The 26,819-nt window shown below is 39.3% G+C and overlaps 1 protein-coding gene across 1 annotated transcript; it reads right to left on the reverse strand.

The window, feature by feature from the left end:
- Window positions 1-664: 664 nt before the first annotated feature.
- TENT5D (terminal nucleotidyltransferase 5D) lies at window positions 665-25,152 on the reverse strand. The gene is made up of 3 exons (XM_048864975.2): window positions 24,829-25,152; window positions 14,396-14,518; window positions 665-6,687 (listed from the first exon to the last, which is right to left on the reverse strand). Exon 3 carries the CDS (start codon window positions 6,666-6,668, stop codon window positions 5,493-5,495), a length of 1,176 nt encoding a protein of 391 aa, XP_048720932.1. The 5' UTR covers window positions 6,669-6,687; window positions 14,396-14,518; window positions 24,829-25,152; the 3' UTR covers window positions 665-5,492.
- Window positions 25,153-26,819: the final 1,667 nt, after the last annotated feature.

Raw genomic sequence — 26,819 nt, forward strand, 5'->3', positions numbered from 1 at the left:
TGAGTATGGAATGCAGGATGAGGACAAAGGAGGAATAATTAAATGCAACACATATTAAATTCAGTGAAATGTGTTTGCTTTTTGGAAAGTGCAGAATTTACACAAGTAACTTAGGGCCTGATCCAAAGTCAATAGGTATTAGATAAGACCCTTAGTTCCTTCAGAGCCATTCTAGTGTCTTGGGTAAATATGTACTTAGGCTTACATTAACATGTATTCACACTAGGTTAAAATATGCATTTAAGCATATGTAATATCAAATAAATTACCCAGTTAAATATGTATTTTGATGCATGTATTATTTACCCCCTAGACAATCATGGCTTTTTTAGGTAAATATGTATTTAGGCACTTAAAATGTGAATTTGTGACATAAGATGCTTTAATGACTGCTATAAAGCTGTTATAATTTATGACAAATGTGGTACTTTAGGGCCTGTTAGTCTGTACATGCAACTCATTTAAATCAATGGTAATTCTGAGTGTGGATCAATGGCAAAATTGGGTTTGTGGTTTATTGACCTAAGAGACCAAAATGGCATTTTTTAGCTGTAATATGTCAATCTCACTGCCATGCATCCACTCCACACTGAGGTGTCTTCATGCTAAAGGTGACATTTTTGTACAAAATAATGAATGTCTCTTTACAAGCAAACCATGCATCTAGAATAAACAGAAGGTTGTTTTTAATGCTCTTTCCCCTGATACCCAAAGGCACTCATCAACACCGTGGACTCATAACCTACAAATCTGTGTGATTAGTACAAATTTTTAGTATTACAATAGTTTTTCAACAACTTCAGATGGCACATTACATGAAATACTTCCTCACTGTAACAGTTTGTTTCTGGATACTAATCTATTAGTAGAAAAACACACTGACCAAACAAGAAATCATCTGTAGGAATTCTGGGCGCATTGATCTGCCTAAACTGTTTTTGCTGTTCTTTTCTCAGGAATATTTCTATATACAAATGTGCCTGATTCACCAGTGTGTTACTCCAGTTATGTGTTGGTGTAACTCCATTCAGCAGGGGCAGAAGCTTCCTGTAAATGGAGGGTATGTGTTTGTGGAGAGCTAGGAGGGGGAGCGTGGGGAGATACTGAGAATGGTAGGGGAGGGAATCTTAGACCAGGCTGGGAACGACAATCCCATTCCAGCCCCTCTGGGTCCCATTCCCTGCCCCCCAGCACAATTGCAGGCACAGTGGCAGCTGCTCCAGCCCCTCTGGGGTGCTGCTGTCGCCTCTGCTCACCACCTCCCTGGGTAGGTACGAGTTTATATGGGAGCTAGTCCCCTTCCCCCCTGATTCTGCCACCCCATCTCCACTGATGTCAATAGATTTACACACGTGTGAACTTGGAATAATTCAGTGGCAAATCAGGCCAATTAGTTTTACTTTTTACACATTTGTAGGATCAATGTAACACAACAGACAACATAACGTCATAACAGAGAACAATTTCACACCTTTTTATCCATCACAAAAAACCTTGTAATGTGTTGAGCATAAAGCTCACAAATTACAATTTAAACAAAATACCAGAACATATATGCTTCAAATGGACCTTTTACAATTTAACACAAAATTCAAATGACATTTTTTAAGAAAGCACTTAAAACCTTTACACTTATGTGCTGACATTAGGTTACTTGAAGCTGTAAACTTTGAGAAGTTTTTAGTATGATTAAATAAAATCAGCATTACAATTTCCAGTCATCATTATAATTATTAAACAGATTGCAACATTGTAACAAGAAATAATGTAAACATGTAGCTCAGGATACTGGTACTGAAAAAAGTCTCTTAGAATTAACTCTGTAGAGATTTTTATGTGCACATTGTAAAATAGATAATAACTGGAGAAGAAGTTACAGTATAGTATCTTTCAGGTTGATGTCAACGTTTTGCAAGCAGCAGTCTAAAAATATCACATCCCTGTTTTAAATTAATTTACAGAATCAGTACTACCTTTAAAAAAATCTCCAGGTCCATACCGCTGCTAAATATCAATGTAATTTATTCAATGAAATGTTTAAAAAGTTACATTTTGTAATTGTGTGCGTGTGTATATATCAAATTATTACCCTCCAATAACCTCCAAAATTGAAAGACTACCTCTAGGTAAGAAATACAAGACCTTTTCAATAAATTAAAAGGGATTAATTATACCTGAGACATTTTTGCATATTGGTGTCTTTGTACATTTACCTGTAAGTACTATAGTACGTCCTTTATGTTCTCTTGGAGCCTGAAACAAAGCCCATTGAAGTCAATTTAACTAATGCCATTAATTTGAATAGGCTTTGGTTCAGGAACTCATTTTATAATCTGGATGAATTTATAAACAGAAATGTGTCAGAATTAAAAAAAATAAATCTGAGCCGTTGTTATGTGATTGCTTTATGCACATCCTCAGCTATTTCATTATAGGCTGTACTTTTCACAATGAGATCTCCACTACTCAAATAAGTATTATAATCCTACTAGACACAGACGTCACATTTATGATGCATCTGCTTGTTAGTAAAAACTGCTAACAGTCTGAAATGTTTCCCCAGTTAATGGTGGGTTGGGTTTGCATGGGCTGTAAGAAACCTCTCCTTCTTGGCAGACCTTTTTTCTGGTTCTTCAGAAGGTCACAACATTTCTCCACAAAATTCTCGTAACGGCCAAGGAGGTTTGAGGGTTTCTTGATAAGTTAGTGTAACATTATCATGCTAAGACCCCCAGTCCTGCAATCACCTACACATGTGGACTGATATTTCAGAAGAACCCAAGGAAAGGGGTCCAACTCCCATTGAAATTCCATGCGATTTACATGGCTAACTCTTTTCGACTTTGAAAATCCCAGCTGTGCCTAACATTACCCTTGTGAGTGGTCACACTGAAGTTAATGACACTATAAATGTGCTGAAAGTTAAAGCCTGACCATAAGTATTATCAGGGTCATGTCTAAATGAGTTTACATGGGGTTATATGGTGCTGTTTATTTTGGTGAAAAGCAGAATAAAATTACAGATTCAATATTTTATCTAGCGGAATCAATAAAAATTTACTACACCAGAATGTGGATTACCTGGTGTTTTACTGGGGGAAATTTTCTGGAAGTGCTTAAGTGCCATATAGCCTTACCAAATACAATAAGATAGAAATTTAAATTGCCAATTTTATTAAGTACAGTTTACACAAGTGACGGGATAAGAAATCTATGAGCATAGTGGGGGAAGTGAAATGAAATGCGCCCTGAGACAAGCAACAGGGCATATTTGATAAATCAAGAAAAGAAACAGATAATGTATTCATGATGGAGATCACATGATTAATTTGCCTCTAAGTGGATTATTGCACCCTTCTTCCTTTGCATGATCATTTCACACGTATCATTCCATATTATTGAGTAGTTTTTATATTGCTCTACATTATACAGAAAGAGGCTAGCCCAAGTGCTGAGATTCAGCAAAATCTTGTTTAAAAAACAGCTGTTTATGTTCTACTTTACAGACATTTTAGTGTCAGTAAGCAGAGTTACATTTCATTGGCAAGCAAATGATTATAGATTTTAGAAAATATAAACTTGGAAATGTTTGAGTTAACATACCAATACGTAGCATATTTCTGTGTAAAATAAATCAAACATTTTGCACACAGGAGATATTTTTCTAAGACCTGGGAGTTGTCTGTATACAAGTAAAATATAGTCAACACTTTAAAATATAATGGTCAGCCAACGTGGCATGATGTGAAATGATGCTACATCCTGTAACATCATGAGCTCTTGATACGGTGGAGTGACATATGAAGCATCAGAAATAAGAAAACCTGATGTTGACTAACAGCGTTAACTTTGTAACAGTATCCACTCTAAATGTTTTTGTAATTAGTGATTTTTTTTTTCAATTCCTGCTCCTGCTTCCACTTGAGTCATTGGCAAAATTCAGTTAGTTTCACTGGGAACAGGATCAGGTTAATTAGCCCCAATCCTGCGCACCATGAAGTGAATGGCAAAACTCCCATTTACCTCACTGGTGCAGGATCAGACCCATTGTAAGTATACGATACATTATATAACCCACGGGTGGAGTTCCAACAGCATATGTTTCAGCTTTCCATATATATATATGGAAGATAGATAGATAGAAATTTAAATTTTCTTTATTTTCTTTATTATTTCTTTCTTTTTTTTCAGGAGCTATCCAGCATGACCAATTCTAGAATGCATTACAGCTTTCATGGAACAATTGGTGCTAGGAGGCACTTAAGTGACATGTTTAAAACTTATCTTTGGTAAACACACACACAAAAACTTGCAACTAATGTTTTAGTTCCTGATCATGAACGAGATTTTAATTTGCTATTAGTATATGTGCACGCACATCTATATGTATACAGGACATTTCTAGTATAAAATGTCATATCAAATGCAAGAACTAAGAACACTTTTTTAAAATCACTTCAAAATGACAGTACTGTTCTGGTGGGGTTTTGTTTGTTTGTTTTCATTATTACCATACGCTCTATATTTATGCTTACTTTTTTTTCCCTGGTCAGTATCAAATATGTATAGAAAAAAAGCTTCCACATGCTGAATGTTCAATTTCTTCCTCATGCTTTTAATATACTTTTCATAACTAACTGTGCAGAATAATTAAATCACCTTATACAATCTTCGGTATCTGTAGTTCAGACTCAGGGCCCAATGCTGCATTACATGTACACTCAAATTTCCTACTGAAATCAACGGGTGCACAAGAAATACAGGATAGGGCTGCAATTTGGATTGATCCTGCAAGGTGCTGAGCACTCTGGTGAAGGACCTCAACTGCTAATGCCCTTAATGAGAAGTGTTCAACATCTTGCAGAATGAAGCCCATAGAGAAACACTTAACCTATGAGGGTATTTCATCATTTCAGTCAATCAATGCAAATTCCAAAAATGATTTTACAGTCTGCATTGCAAAATAGACTTTAGCAGAGTTATATGAGTGAAACTGAGGAACAAATTTGGCCCTGTAGGTTCAATATATCCATAATATCAATGTTTTCTAAATCTATCATCTTTAAATCAGGTGTTTCTACTGAACAACTTTAAGTTCTGTATCTTAGTGGCATATTTTTTCCAGCTGCACTATTTAAGTTATGCTAATGAATGGTTTAGAACCTAGAACAATTGTGCATGGCACTTTGTACAATTAGAATTGTTAATATCTTTCTCTTTTTGGCCAAAAGGGATAGACAGCTCAGTCACAGAGTATATCTGCTTTAAGAACATATGACGGTCATCATGAACTTGTTGAATAATGGCCAGTGATTTTACATATACATAAATTATTTCATGATGTGCTTACTGATGGTTTCAGCCCTGACTGATCAAAGACCATTGGCAATCTGCACAAAAAATGAAATTGAGTGATGTAATACTTGCTGTAACGAGGCCTTTATTTTGGACAAGTGCGGGAGCGGGGTGGGCAGTGAAGAGGCTAACTTTTACTAAACCATTCCACTTTGCATTTGTATATGAAATGGATATGGCTGATAGATGATAGGTGGCTGTCCATGAGCAACATAGTAATTGCTGAAGTTCCTGTCACTGATATATGGAGCGGGCTGATAGTAGCATGTTACGTTGGCTGCATTGGGGATGATGTTTTGTTCTCCAAGTACTTTTAAAGCGAGAATTGTAATCATGTTTAGAGTTTGTCGTCGTTCATGTCCCATGAGACAGACTGTGCTCTCATTTACAACTCCACGCAGAGTCATCAGGTAGTCATACTTGCTCTTTTCTTCCCCAATGAAATGGTTGCGCAAATATGACTCAATTTTCCTTTGCTGCTCAGCCACATCAGGAAAATCAATGAAGAATCTGGAACACATATAACGTTCTAAAGATTTAATTTCAGCCTCATCTGCTGGCTTAAAGTCACGAACCAGAAGGTTGCTGTATTTCAGAAGGCCTCCACCTCTGATTTCTTCAGGGTTCCTTGTGGAAATAAGTTTGTATTTTAAATGGTCCATTGCCTCATTGAAGTCTCCATACATGCTCTCTGCAATAATGGTGGGATGTAAGTCTTCTCTCAATTCACATTCCGTATCACTGTAAACATTTAACATGGAGTCCAGTATTATTTGAAAGGAGTCAACGCTAAATTCAAACTGTCGTCTGAGTGAGTTTACAAATTTTAGTTCTACATTCTTCCCACTGTTGTTTGACAATGAGATGAGGCTCCAGCGGTCATGATCAGTGGACACTTTGACCATCTTTTGCACATATGCATCCTTCATAGTCTGAGCAGTGATCTTTTCTTTATTGACACATTTTGGTAAAAAGTCCAGTAGGCAATTCAGAACTGCCTCCTTAACAACCTGAAATTCTTGTTCACTTGGTAGTTCAACACCAAAAATGATGTCCAGGTCTTTGTAGCTAGTTCCATTCTGTTTCACAAGGATGTGACTAGCTGTTGAACCATTCAGGCGGATGTCTCTAACAGTGATTTGCTTCTCAGTAAGCTGCTCCTTTACGACATGAATGATATCCTTTGGCTTTACCTCTAGTGTTGGAAAATTTCCTCTTCCATGAATGGGTATTACCTCAGTTAATACTTGATCCAGTATTTTTATCTGATCCCAAGTGAGACTACTGAATCTGTGATCTAAATCCTCAGTCATTGTGAAGTCAGTTGGTTAACTAGGAAAAAACAACGGAAATATTAAGAGGAAAACATTAGGGACACACAAAAGCCTGTCATATGCCATGACAAACACACATCTTACCTGTAGAAGGCACAATGAGAAAGTAATACATTTTACATTGAGCTATATCGTGAGCTGGATATCTGACTAAACTATTGCATTTTCATTGGCCATATTTGAATTTGGATTTTCTCAAGGTTTAACCCTATCCAATAACATTATATTATTGTTTAGTCCAAAATACTCCGAAGTAAATTTAGGAAACAGTATATGTTTCAGTGCAAAACCACTCACAGATTACAATTAAATTCAGTACAGTTTTCAACCTCCAGAATTAAATGGGCAAGTTCAGTTCTGTAGTCCTGAATAAAAAGCATCCATATACACATGGAACTGCTGAAGTGAATTATTTAACAAAAACAGAAATAATGCAAAATATTGATCTTCATGTATCTACCTCAGTATTTCTAATGCATTTGTTGCTGTAGTCTTCTAAATGCAGGGGTGCACAGCATCTCATATTTTTTCTTTTCTTTCATTATGGCTTAAGAGCTGGATGCTGAGGAATCTCTGGGCAAGTCTATCTGACCTATCTAATTAACTGTCTGGCAGCACTGTGCAGACCTTGCAAGTTCTGGTTCGCAGATAATGAACCCACCTCTGGTTTGCATTGAGGTTTGGGTGCCATTAAGTAGAACCTTTCTGGAAGCCTCTCAAGTCAGTCTCCAATATTTGTGACTGGAAATCAGTATAAAAGGCACTGGGTGAAATCATGACTTTAGCAAACTTAATTTTTATTTTTTTTTAATTTTTTCTTTTACATCTTTATATTAAGATAAGCAGGCAGTTAGACCAGTCTGTGGATTAATTGGTTTAGGATTATAATTCACAAAAGTTGAAAAAAACAAAACAAAATGTTGTGCTTAAGATACTGCTAACTGAACATGTCCAAAACATTATTTTCATGAAGTTTCATAATGGGTTTTATGTAATTAAATACTCTCATTTTGAGAGGGTAAGTATGTACACTACAAATGTAATTAAACACTGTTACACAATTAGATAATTAGGTGTAATTATAGTAATTACATAAGTAGTGAAGAACTGCATTCAAGAAACTACAAAGTGAAAAAAATTCACAGTTGAGTGTTAGACTTCCAATATGTAAGGAGAGAGTCACTATCTTAACATTACCAATTACTAACCGAAATATTATTATTACTGAGTGGAAAATACTCTCCACATTTCTAACCTTTTCCCCCAGAATCTATTACTCCGCTACTAAATAAATAACTAATGCCATTTTGTGATGTTTCCCCTGTTGCCTGCCTAAGCCTCCTCAACTCCTCTGCAGCAGTTAACCACCAAAAACGTACTTAGTAAAGGAGTTTTATTGCTGAAACGCTATCAATCTTCTCCCTTAAAGGTCATACCATTTTTCATCACTCTTCCATAACTCCCATCATAACTCATGCATTGATACTGTGATTTGTTGATAACTTTTCAATTAAACTCAATGTTTGGGCTCTGACTCAGTGTGTTGAGTCTGAAGCTGCATATTGAGGCTGTGTTTGCTCTGACTCACTGGGTGATGGAAAGATGGATGGACCCTCCTGCACAGCCCAAGAGAAGATGTGATCTTTTGTTAATATGCTCACTCATGAGACTATCCAAATATTCAGGAATGAGCACTAGAAATTCCCCACCATGTGAGAGCTTGTTGCCCAGACATCTTATGGACATAGGTTTAGATAAGTACTAAAAATTGGCTTTGGTTAGTGGAAGCTATTGTATTTTCCTGTACATGCAATGTAATTTTTACTCCTATACTGCACAAGCAGTTGAAGTCTTGTTTTTAGAATACACTGCCCTTGCTTTTGTGGATGATTAGCTTGTATAGGTTTATGTTAAACTGAAGATATTCATATTTTGAAATTTGTTCCTTAAATTGTGTCAGCTGTTTATAATTATAATCAGTAATAAATGAGTTTAATGTGACTACTTTCAAAACACATTACTGCAACACAATAGAATGGTAAGGAAGACAACCCTTACAATATACCTGAGCACTATATATAAACAAAACTGATGTTTCTTGTTGGCAGTGTAATTAATCGAACTTCTTCTAAAAGTAAAATACCAAATTCCTTCATTACAATGACTTTTGGATTAGTAGGTGTTCATTGTAACATGGATATTTTATTAAGTTGATACATTAAAATGTTGGAGCTTAGAACCAAAAGGTCACTATTAAATAACAGACAGGAAGACTTTAAAGTGTAGCTATAAAGATTTTGTAAAAGACAAAGAATGTTTTACCATTATACTAAAAAGAAAAGGAGTACTTGTGGCACCTTAGAGACTAACCAATTTATTTGAGCATAAGCTTTTGTGAGCTACAGCTCACTTCATTGGATGCATACTGTGGAAAGTGTAGAAGATCTTTTTATACACACAAAGCATGAAAAAATACCTCCCCTCCACCACACTCTCCTGCTGGTAATAGTTTATCTAAAGTGACCACTCTCCTTACAATGTGTATGATAATCAAGGTGGGCCATTTCCAGCACAAATCCAGGGTTTAACAAGAACGTCTGAGGAGGGGTGGGGGGTAGGAAAAAACAAGGGGAAATAGGTTACCTTGCATAATGACTTAGCCACTCCCAGTCTCTATTCAAGCCTAAGTTAATTGTATCCAATTTGCAAATGAATTCCAATTCAGCAGTCTCTCGCTGGAGTCTGGATTTGAAGTTTTTTTGTTGTAATATCGCAACTTTCATGTCTGTAATCGAGTGACCAGAGAGATTGAAGTGTTCTCCAACTGGTTTATGAATGTTATAATTCTTGACATCTGATTTGTGTCCATTTATTCTTTTACGTAGAGACTGTCCAGTTTGACCTTCAGCCCCCAACTAAAACCCCTCCAATGCATTATTAAGGATCTACAACCTATCCTGAAGGGTGACCCAACACTCTCACAAATCTTGGGAGACAGGCCAGTCCTTGCCTACAGACAGCCCCCCAACCTGAAGCCAATACTCACCAGCAACCACATACCAAACAACAGAACCACTAACCCAGGAACCTATCCTTGCAACAAAGCCCGTTGCCAACTGTGCCCACATATCTATTCAGGGGACACCATCACAGGGCCTAATAACATCAGCCACACTATCAGAGGCTCGTTCACCTGCACATCCACCAATGTGATATATGCCATCATGTGCCAGCAATGCCCCTCTGCCATGTACATTGATCAAACTGGACAGTCTCTATGTAAAAGAATAAATGGACACAAATCAGATGTCAAGAATTATAACATTCATAAACCAGTTGGAGAACACTTCAATCTCTCTGGTCACGTGATTACAGACATGAAAGTTGCGATATTACAACAAAAAAACTTCAAATCCAGACTCCAGCGAGAAACTGCTGAATTGGAATTCATTTGCAAATTGGATACAATTAACTTAGGCTGGGAGTGGATGGGTCATTACACAAAGTAAAACTATTTCCCCATGTTTATTCCCCCCCGCACTCCTCCCCCCCACTGTTCCTCACACATTCTTGTCAACTGCTAGAAATGGCCCACCTTGATTATCATACACATTGTAAGGAGAGTGGTCACTTTAGATAAGCTATTACCAACAGGAGAGTGGGTTTGTGTTTGTGTTTGTGTGTGTGTGGGGGGGGGGGGGGAACACCTGGATTTGTGCTGGAAATGGCCCAACTTGATTATCATACACATTGTAAGGAGAGTGATCACTTTAGATAAGCTATTACCAGCAGGAGAGTGTGGTAGAGGGGAGGTATTTTTTCATGCTTTGTGTGTATAAAAAGATCTTCTACACTTTCCACAGTATGCATCCAATGAAGTGAGCTGTAGCTCACAAAAGCTTATGCTCAAATAAATTGGTTAGTCTCTAAGGTGCCACAAGTACTCTTTTTCTTTTTGCGAATACAGATTAACATGGCTGTTACTCTGTTACCATTATACTGGTAAGTACAATATTTTAATTTTTTTTAACATACAGTATTCCAGTTCATCCAGGTATAACAGCTGGCAATGTTCTGTGGGTAACAAATAACCTCCAAACCTTCCCCCAAAGAGGAAAACTTAACTGACACGTAAGCAGTGAGTAATCCTATTGACTTCAGTGGGGCTATGCACATATTTAAAGTTAAGCATGTGTGTAAATGCTTGCGTGATTAGGTCCTTATAGAAGAAAGCACAAAGCACTTTTGCTTAGAGAACTTTGTTTCTTAAATTCCATTTAAGGTGAAGAAAGGGACTTGACTGACTTTAAAAAATGGACTGGTTATTTGAAGCTCATCCTCTGGGTGCATATGAAATATGACCTGTTTGACTAGCTCTGCAATGGAAAGCAGTAGCTTTACTGCGGATGTCTGACAACTGAACAAGCACATCACTGATGGATCAAGAGATAAGCCCCTCCACTGATAAGGAAAATTCTCCCATTTTCTTTCGGGAAAACAAAGTATCAGCAAATTGTAATGATGTTATTGTAACATTTCCTTGCTTCATTTTATTTTCTAATCCACAGTGACAGCACATGAATATTGATGTGTATTTTCTTCCCCTCTCTTCAGTTATATACAATCTATATATTTGAAAAATTTCAGGTAACTTGTAAACTTAGGTACAGTTTTGGGTGGTTGCTAAAGCATTTATTTTTATTTTTAATATTGCTTGTAAGGGGCCCCAATTCAGCAAGCTATCTAAGCACATACGTAACTTTAAATGTGTGATCAGTCCTATTTAAATCAGTGGAACTAGTCATATGCTTCATGTTTTAAGCACTTGCTTAAATACCTCGCTAAATCAGGACCTAAATAGGTTAGTATTTTGTTTGTTTTCTTAAACTGATGCTGAAAAGACTTTTTTCATGTGTTAGACTCAATCCCATAGTCCTCACACAGCCCAAACTTCCCCTTAGTTTAGTGTGACATATATAGATTCGTAGATTCCAAGGCCAGAAGGGACCATTCTAATCTTGTCTGACCTCCTGTGTAGATAAACGCTGTACACCTGAATGAGTTTAGGGTAGACAGTATTCAACATGAATACTAAAGAAATTGCCCTTCTTCATATTCATTCCCTATGTGGCTATCATTGCACATTTATAATATTTACTAAAATCTGTTATAATGAAAACTGTGATCCTCCCTCCACAATCCTTCTCAAATCCCAGTACCCTGGGCTGGATTTAAATTGGGTGACATCATAATTTCTTACATTCCCATGGGAAATATTTTAGATAGAAAATCTTATTTCAGTGGAGCAATATAAAAGGTCTTGTGAAATGCTGTCATGGATGAGAATTTCCAAATTCTAATAATATTTTTTACCCAGTTTGTAACTTTTAAGGAAGAGAGCTACATAGCCATCAGATTTCCACAGCCCTACATCTCTAGCTATCCCCTCCTGCACCATGACAAAGAATTTAACTTAGCAAAAATTTTCTGAATGTGAAAGCATCTCATATGTTTTACATTCAATATATTCCTCTTTTAAAAACTCTAGGTGAACAATGGAGGGCTACATGCTGACTAGAAGCATTACAGTGAAAGAAAGGAGTAGTCTTTGAATATTTGTGTTGGAGACGTTTAATTTTTCTCCCAAGTAAATGATTCAAGTTCTGGGCTATCCTTGAGTAGACAGCATAAATCATTCCAACTGGTAAATGGTTTGTAATGTGGAAAAAATATTTCCAGGGGTGGGTATGAGACCTTCAAACATATTTCCACTAAGTGTATATTAAAGGCCTGATCTAAAGTCCATTGAAGTGAATGGATAAACCTCCATTGATTTCAATGAGCTTTGAATCAGGCCCCTGTTAGAGAATTTGCATTTAGTTCTACAGTGGCAAATAGTTAGTTCTACACTACATAGTCCTCAGGTACAAGCAAGTTCCACCAAAAAAATAGATATGGAAAAAGAAAACCTTGCTGACAAGCGGTGTCTACTTCATAAACTTCCAAAGAAATCTAGATATTTAAAATCTGGAGGACATTCTCTTCCAATTTCAGTCATGTTTTGACTATAAACTTTTTAACATCCTCTTTTTATATGATTTATCTTACTGTTACAAAGTATTTTCAGGTGGTTTATAATATGCTAACATTTTCAAACAGAACACATCCAAAACAATTTTTGTAAAGATATGCTTGCTCTATTTTGATCTCCTAGCTTTTATCAACACTAAGTATACAAACAAGTACACTGAATATTTTGATGCTCCATTTATCTTTACTTTTTTTCTGCACTTGACACAAATCACTGTGAGACCTGTCATAGATTACATTAAAAAGTCTCATCAGCTACATTAATTAGCCTTGCTCTATTCTATAATATTGTGATTTTTTTCCTAGTTCTGTGTTTTGGTTCACCGTACACTGGCTATCTCCATAGCTAATAACTTCCGTGCCATTTTGTTTAACTGTATAGCTAATTTAAAGACACGTTTCTCCATTAGGTAGGAACCTTTCTTGAAGTAATCTGCATTGACTTCAGAAACTACACCAGCATTGGCAAGTATGCATTTCTATTCACGGCACAAGTGTGCATGAGCGAAGTTGAAGCAATAATGGGGCAGAGATGAGGCACTCCAAGTAGGGAAATCTTCTGACCAGCCCCAATATCATCTTGGTTTTCAAGATCTTTTCCATTAAGCTAATGTTAATGGATGCAGTGAGGAGATTATTTGCCTTCTTATTCTGAGATTATGCACGAGTTGCCATAAATCAGTACAGTTACCATCTAGTTACTCTGAAATAACAAACAGTAACTCCGGGCCATCTGTTCTCCTGTGAGAAAAGGTGGCATGGCACTGCAAGTAAACCTCAACAGGAACCAAGTACTTCAGGCTGGACTACAGCATATCACCTTCAAGGATAGAACAAGTGAGTATTCAAAAGAGGAACAGGAGCATAACCAAATAAAATGTGCCTCATCTTTCTCCCAACCAGATCAAAGCTATTGGAAAAGCAGCACTGTCATGCACACATGCACTTGCCCACGTACATCAGTTTCCAGAACTGTGAATCATAGGAGCAGTGGTAATATACCCTGGCACAAAGCTGTGGATTTGGGAAAGGGAATCCCAGAGCATAAGGTGAACAAAATCATACAAAATGCTGTCCAAAGGACTGAACAGGTGGTTGGCAGAAGGGGTTAACAGATGAGTAATGAGGAGCTTGCTTTGTGCATGCAGCACTAACTTGCAATTCATGTTGTTGGTTTCACACAGATTATTTCTTTTTTCCCCTCAATCTTTCTATCATGTTGCAGAACATTCTTTTTCAGCTGCATGCGGATCCACTTTCAGGTTACATATTGTATGCCATTATACCTAAGTAATCCCTTTCATGTAGTATAGTCGTTTTTACGTTTAACTTCTTCCCTACATAGCATGCAAGGTACACCAACATATATGATTCCTGATAAAGAATGTGGCTTATAGCACAACTTTCTCTTGTAATGTAACATCTACTGCTAAGTTAAAAACTAAGGTAGAATGCCCAGCATTAGATCTACTTTTGGCTATGATCATTTCTATTAACTTATAATGACACTTACTACATTATGTAAAGAAAAATACTTTTACTCTTGAATGCATACTACAGGCTCACTAAATTATGGTACCATGTTTCCAGGAGAATGGAAACAAATAGAGACTTACTGTGGTAGGAATATTGCCAATCATGTACTTCAGTAGAGTTAATAAGATGACTCACTGGGTCCTTTGGTAAAAATATGAATCGTCATCTTGTCACTGATAAAAACATGAACCACCCAGGGAAAGCTGCAGGAAAAAACAAACAATTACAGTCTTTTTTAGATTAAATGTTAACTACTAGTCACCTGCTGTACATAATAAATCATGCATTATGGCTTGACAGCGCTGCAATCATGACAATAGCCTTGTAAGTCATAAATGATAAGGTAAGAGCTATGAATGGGAAAATAGAGCAGTACTTAGAAAGAATTTGAGCTTCAGGTCATTCTTAATCCTCTGCCAGTGTATTTACTCAGGCAGTAACTTGCAAGGCATTAATATTTTACTATTTCTCCGAGGGATTAAAGAATTATTACTTATAAACAAATTAACAGAGACACTGTGGAATTATACAAGCGAAGAATTAGAACCAATAACAACCCCAGCAAAATTAAATATTTTCCTTTCACAAATGCAGAGCAGGTTGTGTACATTTTCCAAAGATGTCTGCGAATCACAGAGGGCTCTCATTCCCTTGGCAAGCCAGACAGCAACCAATTCATTTAAGACAAGCATAAATGGCACAAGTGGGAACTCCATGCAACTGCGTGTGTTGCATGGACTTATGGCCAGCTCTGCATAAACTATAAGGAATTTTTATTAACACTATATATGTGTGATCACAAAAATGTACAATTTTTTTATATACAATTACAATTATATATACATATTTTATATACAATTACTATTTAACATTTATTATTATTTAACATTTGTATTACTGCAGCACTAAGGGGCCCTAGTCACAGACCAAGACCTCAGTGTCCTAGGTGTTGTATGTACACAGAACAAAAAGGTGGTCCATGCCCCCAAGAGCTTATTTCAAGAAACACTGACAATCTGATCATTTTTAATCTTTCCTCCAACACTCAGTTATTCCAGCTATATATGTCCCAATGTGTATAAACTCTAAGAAACAGCAAGGACCCACAATCCATCACAAGAAGGGCTCTAGGGATTCTGTGATCCTGCAATCACAGAATTTATTCCTTTCCACAGAAGTATGAGCCACAATCTCCACTTTTATTTAAAAAAATATTTGTTTCTAATCTTTATGATTGCAGAGAGAACCTTGAAAACATGAACTGAGTGTAAACTGAGGCAGTGATGTCTACCTGAGTCTGCAAAGAGCGCAAAATAATTGCTCTGTGAGGTGTGAGCTGCCTTATTAATTTCAATTAGGGCCTTGTGGGTTTTTCGAAGATGCCACAGAACTCAGATTTTGGCTGCAGAATATGCCAGTTAGCTGCAGTCAGGAGCCTGACATTTTGTTTTCTGTCTCCTTACCCTGGATCTGCCTGCAGCTCCCTTTTGCTCTCCAGCTCTTCACAATGGTCAGCTAATTACAGTGCACACTCCCTGTATTATTCCATGGAGCCTGGCAGCACAGAAAAGGAGCCAGAGCAGGAATCCAGTTTGCAGACAGAGAGTGAAAGAAGGCAGAAGTGTAGGCTGGCAGCTGCAGAAAAAACGCAGCAGCTGAGGCCCAGGGAGCCTAGGAGATGATGGTTACAAGCTCTCGCTATCCCTGGAAAATACCGTCCAGGAGTCCTGCTCAGAACCTCCTTTCCCTACCAACTCTGAGAGAGCAGAGTTGGTCAGTCCAACTAGAGAGCATAGCAAAATACCCATCCCCAAAAATAATCACTGTAAAAAATAAATGGAGAAATTTCACATCAATGAGTATTTTCAACAGTGAGGTGTGGCTGTGTGTTTGTGCAGGAATGAGAGATGATGGATATTTCATGATGATAGAACTGATATTGCACTAGAACTTTGGGGTTGCCATTGTGGCATTTAGGGAATATTCACAAGGTAGGACAGAGTTTTGCTACGAAACATGCAAATTTTCTTATTCTGTAGTATGCTCATAAAAGCAACATCTGAGGCTAAATGCTTAAGCTGTTCTTTGGATATTAATCTCAGTAGTGGGTCTATTGCTGATTCATATGCTATCTTACACTAAAGATACACTATCTTTCTCTCTTAACTATTCTACACTCATATTGTTCCCAATATTTTTCAAAATTAATAAATATTCAAAAGCTGCCATAGGCAAAGTTTGGTTTTGTCATCTCAAAAAGAATACTTTTGATTCTTGAATACAAAATTTGGGCTGTGATTATAACAAAGTAGAGACACATGCATTTTAGACCTAATTCTAAAGTCCTGTATACATAACGATTGATAGAACATAGTGACAACGAGAATGGCCCAGTAGGTAAAACATGGGATTGGGTTTCTAGTGTTCTGTTCTCTGATCTACAATTGACCCACTGTGGGGCAGGTCACATGCAGTCAGTTTGTTAAGCTGCTAACTCTCCATGCCTGGGTATCCACTTTGAGATATGGTGGCACAGATTTTCAGAACTGTTAAGCACCTGCAGCTCCCATTAACTTCAGCTGGAGTTATGGCTGCTCATCCCGTCTGTCTCAAATTGAGTACCCAGAAATTGAGGCATTCAAAATCAGTGGCCGGTTTCAAAAATTCCGGCCTTTTATCTTTCTGTGCCTCAGTTTCTAAGTGCAACAATTGTATTTATTTCTTTGGATTAATACAAAGTAAAACCTATCCTTTCTCTCCAGCACCATGACTCAATTTAAAATTCACATATCAAAAATACCCATCAGTATGACTAATCTCCAGCAAACGCAGGCAAATTACAGACTGAAACAACCCTCCTTTTCCATCTATTAACCATCCTCATAATTATCTCTCCTTTTCAAGTGATTGGGGGGGAGGGATGTGAGCTTTGCAGTGTGCCCTGAATGTTATCAAATTTGGACTACTGATGACAAAGGAGGGAGGAAGGTACAAAGCCAAGGGGCTTTGGATGAGATGTAAAACTAAGGACACAGCCACTTGGGGTCCATAAAGGTATCCTAGTTGCGTTAAACATCTTGTTCTGTCTAAATTCTAATTTAGGAAGTTGCATTCTGCCTATCTAATTTCTCTTCACTTCCTATTCTAAGATCCACCCCAGAATTAGCTGCATTTCATGACAGAAGAAATAATCCCTGTGTATACTCTATGCATAGTGTGTGTAGGTTTTTTAAGCATTCTGGAATCCTTTGTGATGAAAGATGTAGTTTTTTTAAAAGTTAGTTCATTATCTATTTATCTATTCATTATCTATTAATTATTATAAAAGTTAGTTCATTAGTTCAATAGTGTCAAGTGGAGTGCCCCAGGGGTCGGTCCTGGGGCCGGTTTTGTTCAATATCTTCATAAATGATCTGGAGGATGGTGTGGATTGCACTCTCAGCAAATTTGCGGATGATACTAAACTGGGAGGAGTGGTAGATACGCTGGAGGGCAGGGATAGGATGCAGAGGGACCTAGACAAATTGGAGGATTGGGCCAAAAGAAATCTGATGAGGTTCAATAAGGATAAGTGCAGGGTCCTGCACTTAGGTCGGAAGAACCCAATGCACAGCTACAGACTGGGGACCGAATGGCTAGGCAGCAGTTCTGCGGAAAAGGACCTAGGGGTGACAGTGGACGAGAAGCTGGATATGAGTCAGCAGTGTGCCCTTGTTGCTAAGAAGGCCAATGGCATTTTGGGATGTATAAGTAGGGGCATAGCCAGCAGATCGAGGGACGTGATCGTCCCCCTCTATTCGACATTGGTGAGGCCTCATGTGGAGTACTGTGTCCAGTTTTGGGCCCCACACTACAAGAAGGATGTGGATAAATTAGAAAGAATCCAGCGAAGGGCAACAAAAATGATTAGGGGTCTGGAACACATGAGTTATGAGGAGAGGCTGAGGGAACTGGGATTGTTTAGTCTGCAGAAGAGAAGAATGAGGGGGGATTTGATAGCTGCTTTCAACTACCTGAGAGGTGGTTCCAGAGAGGATGGTTCTAGACTATTCTCAGTGGTGGAAGAGGACAGGACAAGGAGTAATGGTCTCAAGTTGCAGTGGGGGAGGTTTAGGTTGGATATTAGGAAAAACTTTTTCACAAGGAGGGTGGTGAAACACTGGAATGCGTTGCTTAGGGAGGTGGTGGAATCTCCTTCCTTAGAAGTTTTTAAGGTCAGGCTTGACAAAGCCCTGGCTGGGATGATTTAATTGGGGATGGGTCCTGCTTTTGAGCAGGGGGTTGGACTAGATGACCTACTGAGGTCCCTTCCAACCCTGATATTCTATGATATTCTATCATTATTGCAACAACAAAACCACTGCTGTATAAAAGCATAACAACAACTGTTGTGTCTAATAAGCAGAAACTTATTTTATTCACCTTTAAAATATCTGTTCACATTGTGATGATTTCTCCTAGTGATAAAAATTATTTTACAAAATGTTGATGCTATTTAAATATATAACAAAACCATCTGAATGCTAAAGTAAGCTCACTTCAGACCACAGTGGGATGTCAACATATCTTTATTAAACAGAGCTTCTTTAATTTGGCTGTTACTGCTTTAACAAGCTTTTAATTTAAGTATTTTTGAAGATAATTTCAGAGCCCTAAAATAATGTAGTCCTGGTACCTATAACAGGGTACATCTTGCATAACTGATTACTCATAAAATTAGTTTCCTGGTCATGGGTAAATTTACCTTCAGTTGTTTGGGATTTTTTATATAATACTATAATTACATACTTACATACATATATATTTACACATAATTTATATATAATTACTAGAACTACTAATAAATTATGAATTCATGTTTATATTTTCCAAATTACAAACACTATTCCATGACTACAAAATGTAATACTGGACTTTCCTTTTAATGCTACATTTACTTTATAAGCTACATTTTTGAAGTGGACATAATACATGAAATATTTTACTAATTTAAGTATCTGCTGTACAAGAGTTTATTCTTAATTTTGCATCAGTAAAACTCCCCTACAGCACTTCACATAACATAGCTCTTTTATAATTAAAGAAGTCTCATTCAGCAAGAGAACAAGTTTTTTCTACAATTCTATAATAAAGTAAACTGCATCATTTCATTCAAATCATATCAGGAAGAAGGAACAATGCCGCAACCACAAGATCATAGTATTGCTGTTTTTCCATGCTGAAAGAAGGATGAAATGTCACTGATGACGTTATTGCCACACTGCTGAAAGACAGTAAAACTGATGAACCAAGGAAAAATGTGAAGCCTAGCACAGATGTGTGTGTTCATCAGTTTCATGCTGCCATCAATAATGGATGTTGAATGCCATGCAGTTGATGACATCAACTTCTAAGATAGTGTTATTCAAGCTTCCTATCACCCAAATTTATAAAAAGAGGAATCACCATGGCATTTGGATGTCCAAAAGCCAGGCCCTGTATGCCAGGTACAGATGTAGAGAAAGAGAACAATGTAGAAAAAGATCAGCTAACATTGTCACTAACACTGTAATACTAGCTCTGTAGTATTGTACAGAAAAATCACAGCCTTTTGTTGATATTTGGTAGAAGAAACAGTGTCTGCAGCCAGATACTTTGAATAAAAACAACAATAATACTACTAAATTCTATTTTATCAGTGGAATTCTATTTATTGATATTCAATATTTGTAAATGCTAGTTTTACAGATATTTTATATGCTACATTCTAGTTTTGTAGATCAGTGGCCTGTGGGTAAACTGCTGATACCCTGTGATAACTGATGTAAATAAACCTGTTTTTTCTTGAAAGGTCCCTGAATTTTTGTCTCCTATCCCTGCATTGATGCTTGCAATAGACCTTTGTGTAGTTACAAACTCATTCTGGCTAATGAAAAGGAGTCAGATTAAATACTGAGTAAAATATATGAAACATGAGAAAAAACAATAGACACAGCGAGGCGGGGGACAAACTCTGTTCGAACACCCATGCTGCACCTTGGAAATCAGTGGGATTACATGGGTCCTAAGAGCAGAATTTGGTCCAAAATTGTTCATGACCAAACATTTTACCATAATGCAACAGATCTGTCCCCTAGATCCTGTTCAACACCACAGAACCATGCATACATTTAGTTTGCCCATGGTGCAAGAGCCAAATTTGGCCCAATATTTGGTTCCAAATCCTATAAAGGCTCTATAGGCTTGATCCTGCACCATTAATCCAATGGAAAGTATATCATTGACTACAGCGGATTACCATTGACTTCAATGGGAGCATCAGCAAACCCCATATGCAGAACTCCTACCGAAGTCAATGGGAGTTCCACACACAGAAAGATAAAACAAATCAAACGAGAGAGTGTGTTTTGTTTTTGTTTTCCTTATATACTGCCTTTCATTTAACATTAGCCAAATCATACAGTCCTAATACAGGCAACACTTGTACAGGAGTTTTATTCTGAGTAAGAACTAGAAAACAGATCCTCTTTCTTTTTTGTTTTCCTTATTATGTATTGTGATAACATGCTTGAAATTCATAGAAGTTGTAGATGCTGAACTATTTGGTTTCCATATACAATATATTTTAAATGGCAAACTGTTAATCAACACTGGACATACAACAGATAATGTCACCTTTACACATGCTGACTATTGCTTCTCTCCACAAGTAGTCCCAATGGATTTAATGGGATCCGCAGAATAATGTAGTATTCAGCATGAGTGAGGGTGGCAGGGTATTACACAAAGTGTCTATTGACAACTTTCACTATACATCACCCCATTATGCCCAAAGACTGAAAAAACCTGAGGGCACAAATTCATTCTTTTGCTACATCCCGGCAGCTTCATTTATTTCAAAGGAGTTCCATGAGTATAGCTGAGAGCAGAATATGATCATCTTTCTGCCCTACTGAAAATCTAAAGTAATGTCTTTGAAACCAACAGAACTACTCCGGATTTACACCAGTGTAACTGAGGGCAGAATCTGTCCCCAGAACACAGATGTTGGAGGAAAGTAAGCACAGAGAATACTGAATGTCACTATTGTTGTGTGTAGGAACTAGAATTTTAATATCTTTTGAATATATTGATATAAATCCTGCTTGCCTTACACACAATAAGTAAACTTTAAGGTAACTTTAATATGATTAATCAGGTGATTTGCTCCATTTTTGATGTCTGTAACACTACTTGGTATGTTATTTGTCCCTCTGTAATGGTTGGTCAGTAGTGGACATGAGCCTACTCTAGATACTCACGACTGGAGTTCCTTCTTAACTGAAGTAGTAGTCTTACTTTTAGCTTTGGAAGTTCTAGGTTCATTCCCCTGCCCATGAGGACAGTCATTACATTACTTTCATTTGTATCATTTGAATAATTGCTCTCCATACAGTATATAACACTGTATAATTTATGCCACTATGAGGCAACAAAACACAATGCACAGAAAAAAATTGCCTTTAGACACAGACCAGAGCAAGGATCGTGTGTGAGCTGCACCTGTGAGGCTTCATGCCTCAGATACACCCCTTTGAGGCACAATTCCATCTCTGTGTCAAGGGGTAGTAATTTGATGCTGATATATATCAACAGGAAATTACAGAACTTGCTCACCATCACTCATGCTGTTTCAGCTGTGCTGGCCAGAAAATTGTGGGAAAATGTTGCCCAGGCTCCACCCAGTCACCCCGCCATACCTGCTCGGCATCCACTTAAGGCTTGGCTTGGTTTGGTTCAAAACGCCCTGAATTCAGTGGAAAGACTCCCAGTGACTTCAATGAGCTTTGTATCAGGCCCTTTCTTCTGTGTGCTAGCTAGGTACATAGTTTGGACAGCTACACAAGAGTGTAAGAGGTGGGGTTCTTATCCATCTGTATGGCATGTAGTCCAAATCACAATATGACTTTAAAGTTCAAGACCACACAGTTTAAATCTTAGTCAGGGAGTCCCCACCATCCATTCACTTTGATTTCTCATTCATTTTCTGAGTTAACAGTGATCCATGTCACTACTGACAACTACATTGTGTTTTTTTAAATCAGTCCTGAAAAACCTGTTCTTTGGAATAAAGCACAGAATACAAAGCATATGCTTGTTTAATAAACCATCTTCCTTATGATGGAATAATAAGCATGTTTAGTTTTAAGAGTTAAAAATGTACCATAAAGAGATGTATTGGCGGGGCTGGGCAGAAGGAGATAAGGAGTCCCAGTTTATTTTTTGTTGTTGTGAAGGAATTATGTAACAAATGTATAGCCCCCTTCTTTTTCTCATCACAGGTTGTTTGTGAGCCAATCTTGATTTCTGCAAATGCATTCCTTATTTAGAAGTCATCACCAGATAGTTTCTGTGAACAAATTGCAATCCATTGTCTGTCTGTCCAGCGACAGACCCTGAGCTCCTTGGGGTAGGGACTTTTCCCTTTCTGAAAGGGCTTAACACATCACGAATGCTAAATAATTAATAACAACATTGGTTGCTATTTAAACTATTTGCAATTTATTTGTGCTGTGTGATTTATCACCTAAGTCACATGGTATGATTTCTACTTCCTAGTTGGATGGATAATGAATAGTGAACAGCACACTTCCAGTATGATTTTTTGGGGAAATTATCATTTGTGCCAAAATTCATAAAACTTTTGGGATTTATCCAAATGTCCACAAATAAACCACTACTAATGTGCAGTGAATGATAAATCCAAACTAATTGCAGCAAAGCAAATCTGCCACATTCATTCACAAAAATATTCATAATTCACTTTTTGTATTATTTAATCCGCTGTAGTGACACACACTAGGCCCCAAAGTCATGTGGTTACTCTGGATTTTACACTAGTGTAACTGAGATCAGAATCTGGTTCATAGGTTATAAGCTAATTTATCAGTTAAATTCACATCTACAACAGGATTATTTTTAAGTCTGACTTCTTAAATGTTACTATAAACTCAACTAGTATTCTATTCCTATTTAGAAGCACTGAGACACTAAAGTGACAGGAATCATATAAGTAGATAGTAGATAGACAAGGTGGGTGAGGTAATATCTTTGATTACACCAACTTCTGTTGGTAAAACAGACAAGCTTTGGAGCCCCACAGAGCTCTTCACAAGTAGCTTTTGTCTCTTAAACTAACTGAAGTTGTTCCAATCAAAGATATTACCTCACCCACCTTGTCTCTCTCGTATCCGGGGACCAACACTAGATTACAGATGAATGAGTTCTGGGCAAGTGATGATTCCTCTGGGCAAGCTGATGGATCTAGTTTTGAGTTAAAAACCAAAACCAGGAGACTGTACACACCATGACCAGGTAAGATCTAAACATCGTGTAAATAGCTGGGAGGCTGTTTGCACCCTCCTATCCAAAGGGGACTATCATTTCCTAAATTTTTAACTGTTGATCTCCCATTGTTTATGCCAGGTGCCAGCTTCAATTGGTTATGATTACAAAAAAAAAATTTTTAAATCAACAGATCCCTTGCTTTGAAGTGAAGAAAATCATTTTAACCAGTGATTTATTTGTGAAATCCTTAGTATGGAAGAAGTTACACAATGGTCTTGAAAGTAGAGACCAAAGCGAATAGCCTGTGGTAATATTTAAGCGAATGATAAAATACATCACTACAATATAGAGCTCGAAGGAAACATACTTCCTCGGGGCAGCGAAGTTATTGAACAATTAGATCTACAGAACAGTTTATGCTGAGCGTCGGGGGAGGAAGGGAAGAAATTTCACTTGCTGCTTCACTGCAAATAAACCAGTGGGCTCCCCATTGACCCCTATTTCTAATCCTCCCTTACCCCCAAAATAGAAAGTATAGAGGAATGAACCCAAACCAGCGGTGCACACTGTGTCTCCAGCTTGTGCAGGCAGGAGCTGGGGTGAGCAGCAGCCGGCACGAAGCACCATTACCTGCTCTGCTGTCCTGCGTGCCATCTGCCCACAACCCCGCCCACTCTTGCGAAAGAAGGAAAAGCCCAAGGGTCCCTATGGCCCCAGAAGGCACCTGTAGTACAAAGTACGACTCGGGAATGCCAGGTGCACAGGAATCTATAACCTCAAAGGTAAAGGGACCCTATAGCAGCCAGGGAGCCTAGTGCACCACGGAGCCTATAGAGCTCAGGATCTCTTATCACGCAGGGAGCCGCACCCAGGGACGCTATAGCACCAGAGGGAGCCTATAGAACTCAGGATCCCTCAGCACCCAAGGACTCTTCGAGCACCCAGGAACCCTATCGCACCAGAGAGAGCCTATAGAGCTCAGGACCCCTTAGCACCCAGGGACCCTATAGGACCAGAGAGAGCTTACAGAGCTCAGGATCCCTCAGCACCCAGGGACCCTGCAGTACCAGAGGGAGCCCACAGAGCTCAGGATCCCTCAGCACCCAGGGACCCCCACGAGCACGCCGGGATCCTGTGAGATCAGCGTCCCCGCAGCGCTCACGGGCGCTACGGCACCGACACGCACACGGCGGCCGCCGGGACTCACCGGGCTGGAAGCTGCGCCCCCTTCTCGCTCCGTCCTCTCTCCCTCTTCCTCCCCACGGTCCCCGGGCGAGGGAGGCGCGCCCCTCACCGCCCCGTCCGCGCTGCTCGGGGCTGGCTCAGCCTGCGCCGCGGAGGGCGCCCGGCGGGGAGAGACACGCACAGGCGCAGGGACCCGCCGTCCCCCAGCGCTGAAGCGGAGCCCGCGGGGGGAGAAGCGGAGAGTCGCCGAGCCTGAGCCGCCGCTGCTGTCCGCGGCCAGCCTGGTCCTGAAATGAGCCACCGCCCCCTCCCCCGGATCAGCCCTTGTAGCGTAAACCCGTGGCCATGGCAACCCGGCGTCACACAATTTAAGGTGGCGGGGACCTGCGCGTGCCAGGGCAGCCCCCGCTCGGCTGCCGCGCCCGGGCCCGCCCCCTGGCGCCGCCCAGCGCGAGCCCTCCGCCCGGCTCGGGCACCCCGCGCGCCCGCCTCTCGCGCCCCAGGGCGGGCTGCAGCGCTGAGCCCCTCAGCCCCCTCTCCCGAGCGCTGCCATGGCTAGCTCCGCGGGGTGGGGGCGGCTCTCGCGGGCACACTACGCGGCTGTTACTCCTGCAAGAACCTGAGTTCCCGCCTGTTGGGGGCTGGGGGGCCAGCGGCTGGCTCCTACCCAGAATAAACGGCCGCGGAACCGCTCCCCGCCCCCCCCCCCCCCCCAGCCAAGTTCTCCTCCCCATAGTTATTCTGTCTCTCTCTCTCTCCTGCCTCTCTTAGCAGTGTTGGCTTTAGGGTGCAAAGGCTCCCGTGTGCCTTATGCATTCACATTGCCCCGTGTCAGGATCTGGCCCGAGGGAAAACCGACGAAGGCTTCAGGCGGACGCCGCTTGGAAAATAATGAATGAAACACATGAATCGCGCAGTCCTGCCTCCGCCCACACTTCCTTGTCAGGCAACGGGAGTAAAGGAGGGCTGCAGGAGTTACAGAGCTGTGTGACCCTCAGCGGGACACGGATATTGACCAGTTCATGGTATTAAATTTCTTAATGGGGAATGATTTGTAACTATTTAGCTGCTGTTCTGATCCAGAAAGGGTGCTGGGTTGATTGGAGAAAGCTGGGAATAGCAAAGACAAGTCTGCTTGGTGTGCTTGCTCATTTTAGCTAAAACCAGGACCCAGCACAGCTTCCAAAAAAGATCAGTAGAGAGATGAGAAAGGAACTTCAGACTGGGCAAGTTTTCATTTGACAGATCTTCCTGCATTGATAACCACAAAACTTTCTTAAGCCCCTATCTATCCTTAGCTAATGTATCTCTTATAAACTTAATTTTAAAATGCAAACATTTTTTTTCCTTGGCTGCTGCTGCTGAAATTCCTCACAGGGGGCAAAGGGCCATTTATAAGGCCTTTTCATAGAATCATAGACATGTAGGACTGGAAGGGACCTCAATAGGTCCTTTAGTCCATTACGCTAGTCATTGTACACACAAGAGACAATCCCTGTCCCAAAGAATTTACAATCTAAATAGACAAGATAGAGAGAGAGCCCGAGAAAGGCAATATCATTACCCCAGTTTTACAGTTGGGGGATTGAGGCCTAGAGAGACCCAGTGTCTTGACCAAACTCACACAGGAAATCTGTGTCAGAGTCAGGAGATGAACACAGGTATCCCAAGTCCCTGGGCAGTTACTTGGCCATAAGAGAATCCTTCCTCTCAGAGAGGTGATCTCCTGCATGGCCTCCCAAAATCTTGCACCCTATGTCCGAGCAGATCTTGCCCCACATTGGCTTTGCTGTAAGAGAGCCCCTCTATACATGCAGGATATGCCCCCTTTTGATGTAATATAAAATGTGACTTGTTTGGTTTCAGTTGCAAATGGCAGATTATAAAAATCAGTCTTCCAGCAGTGAGCTTTTACATTTTATTATCTTTGATCAATTACTTAAATTGACTGGAATCAAAGCTACACTGAATGAGGTTACAGTGTTTGTGATTTTTTTTAATCATCTGTATCTG

The sequence above is a fragment of the Caretta caretta genome, chromosome 9, assembly GCF_965140235.1.
Source record: "Caretta caretta isolate rCarCar2 chromosome 9, rCarCar1.hap1, whole genome shotgun sequence".
Lineage (NCBI taxonomy): Eukaryota > Metazoa > Chordata > Testudines > Cheloniidae > Caretta > Caretta caretta.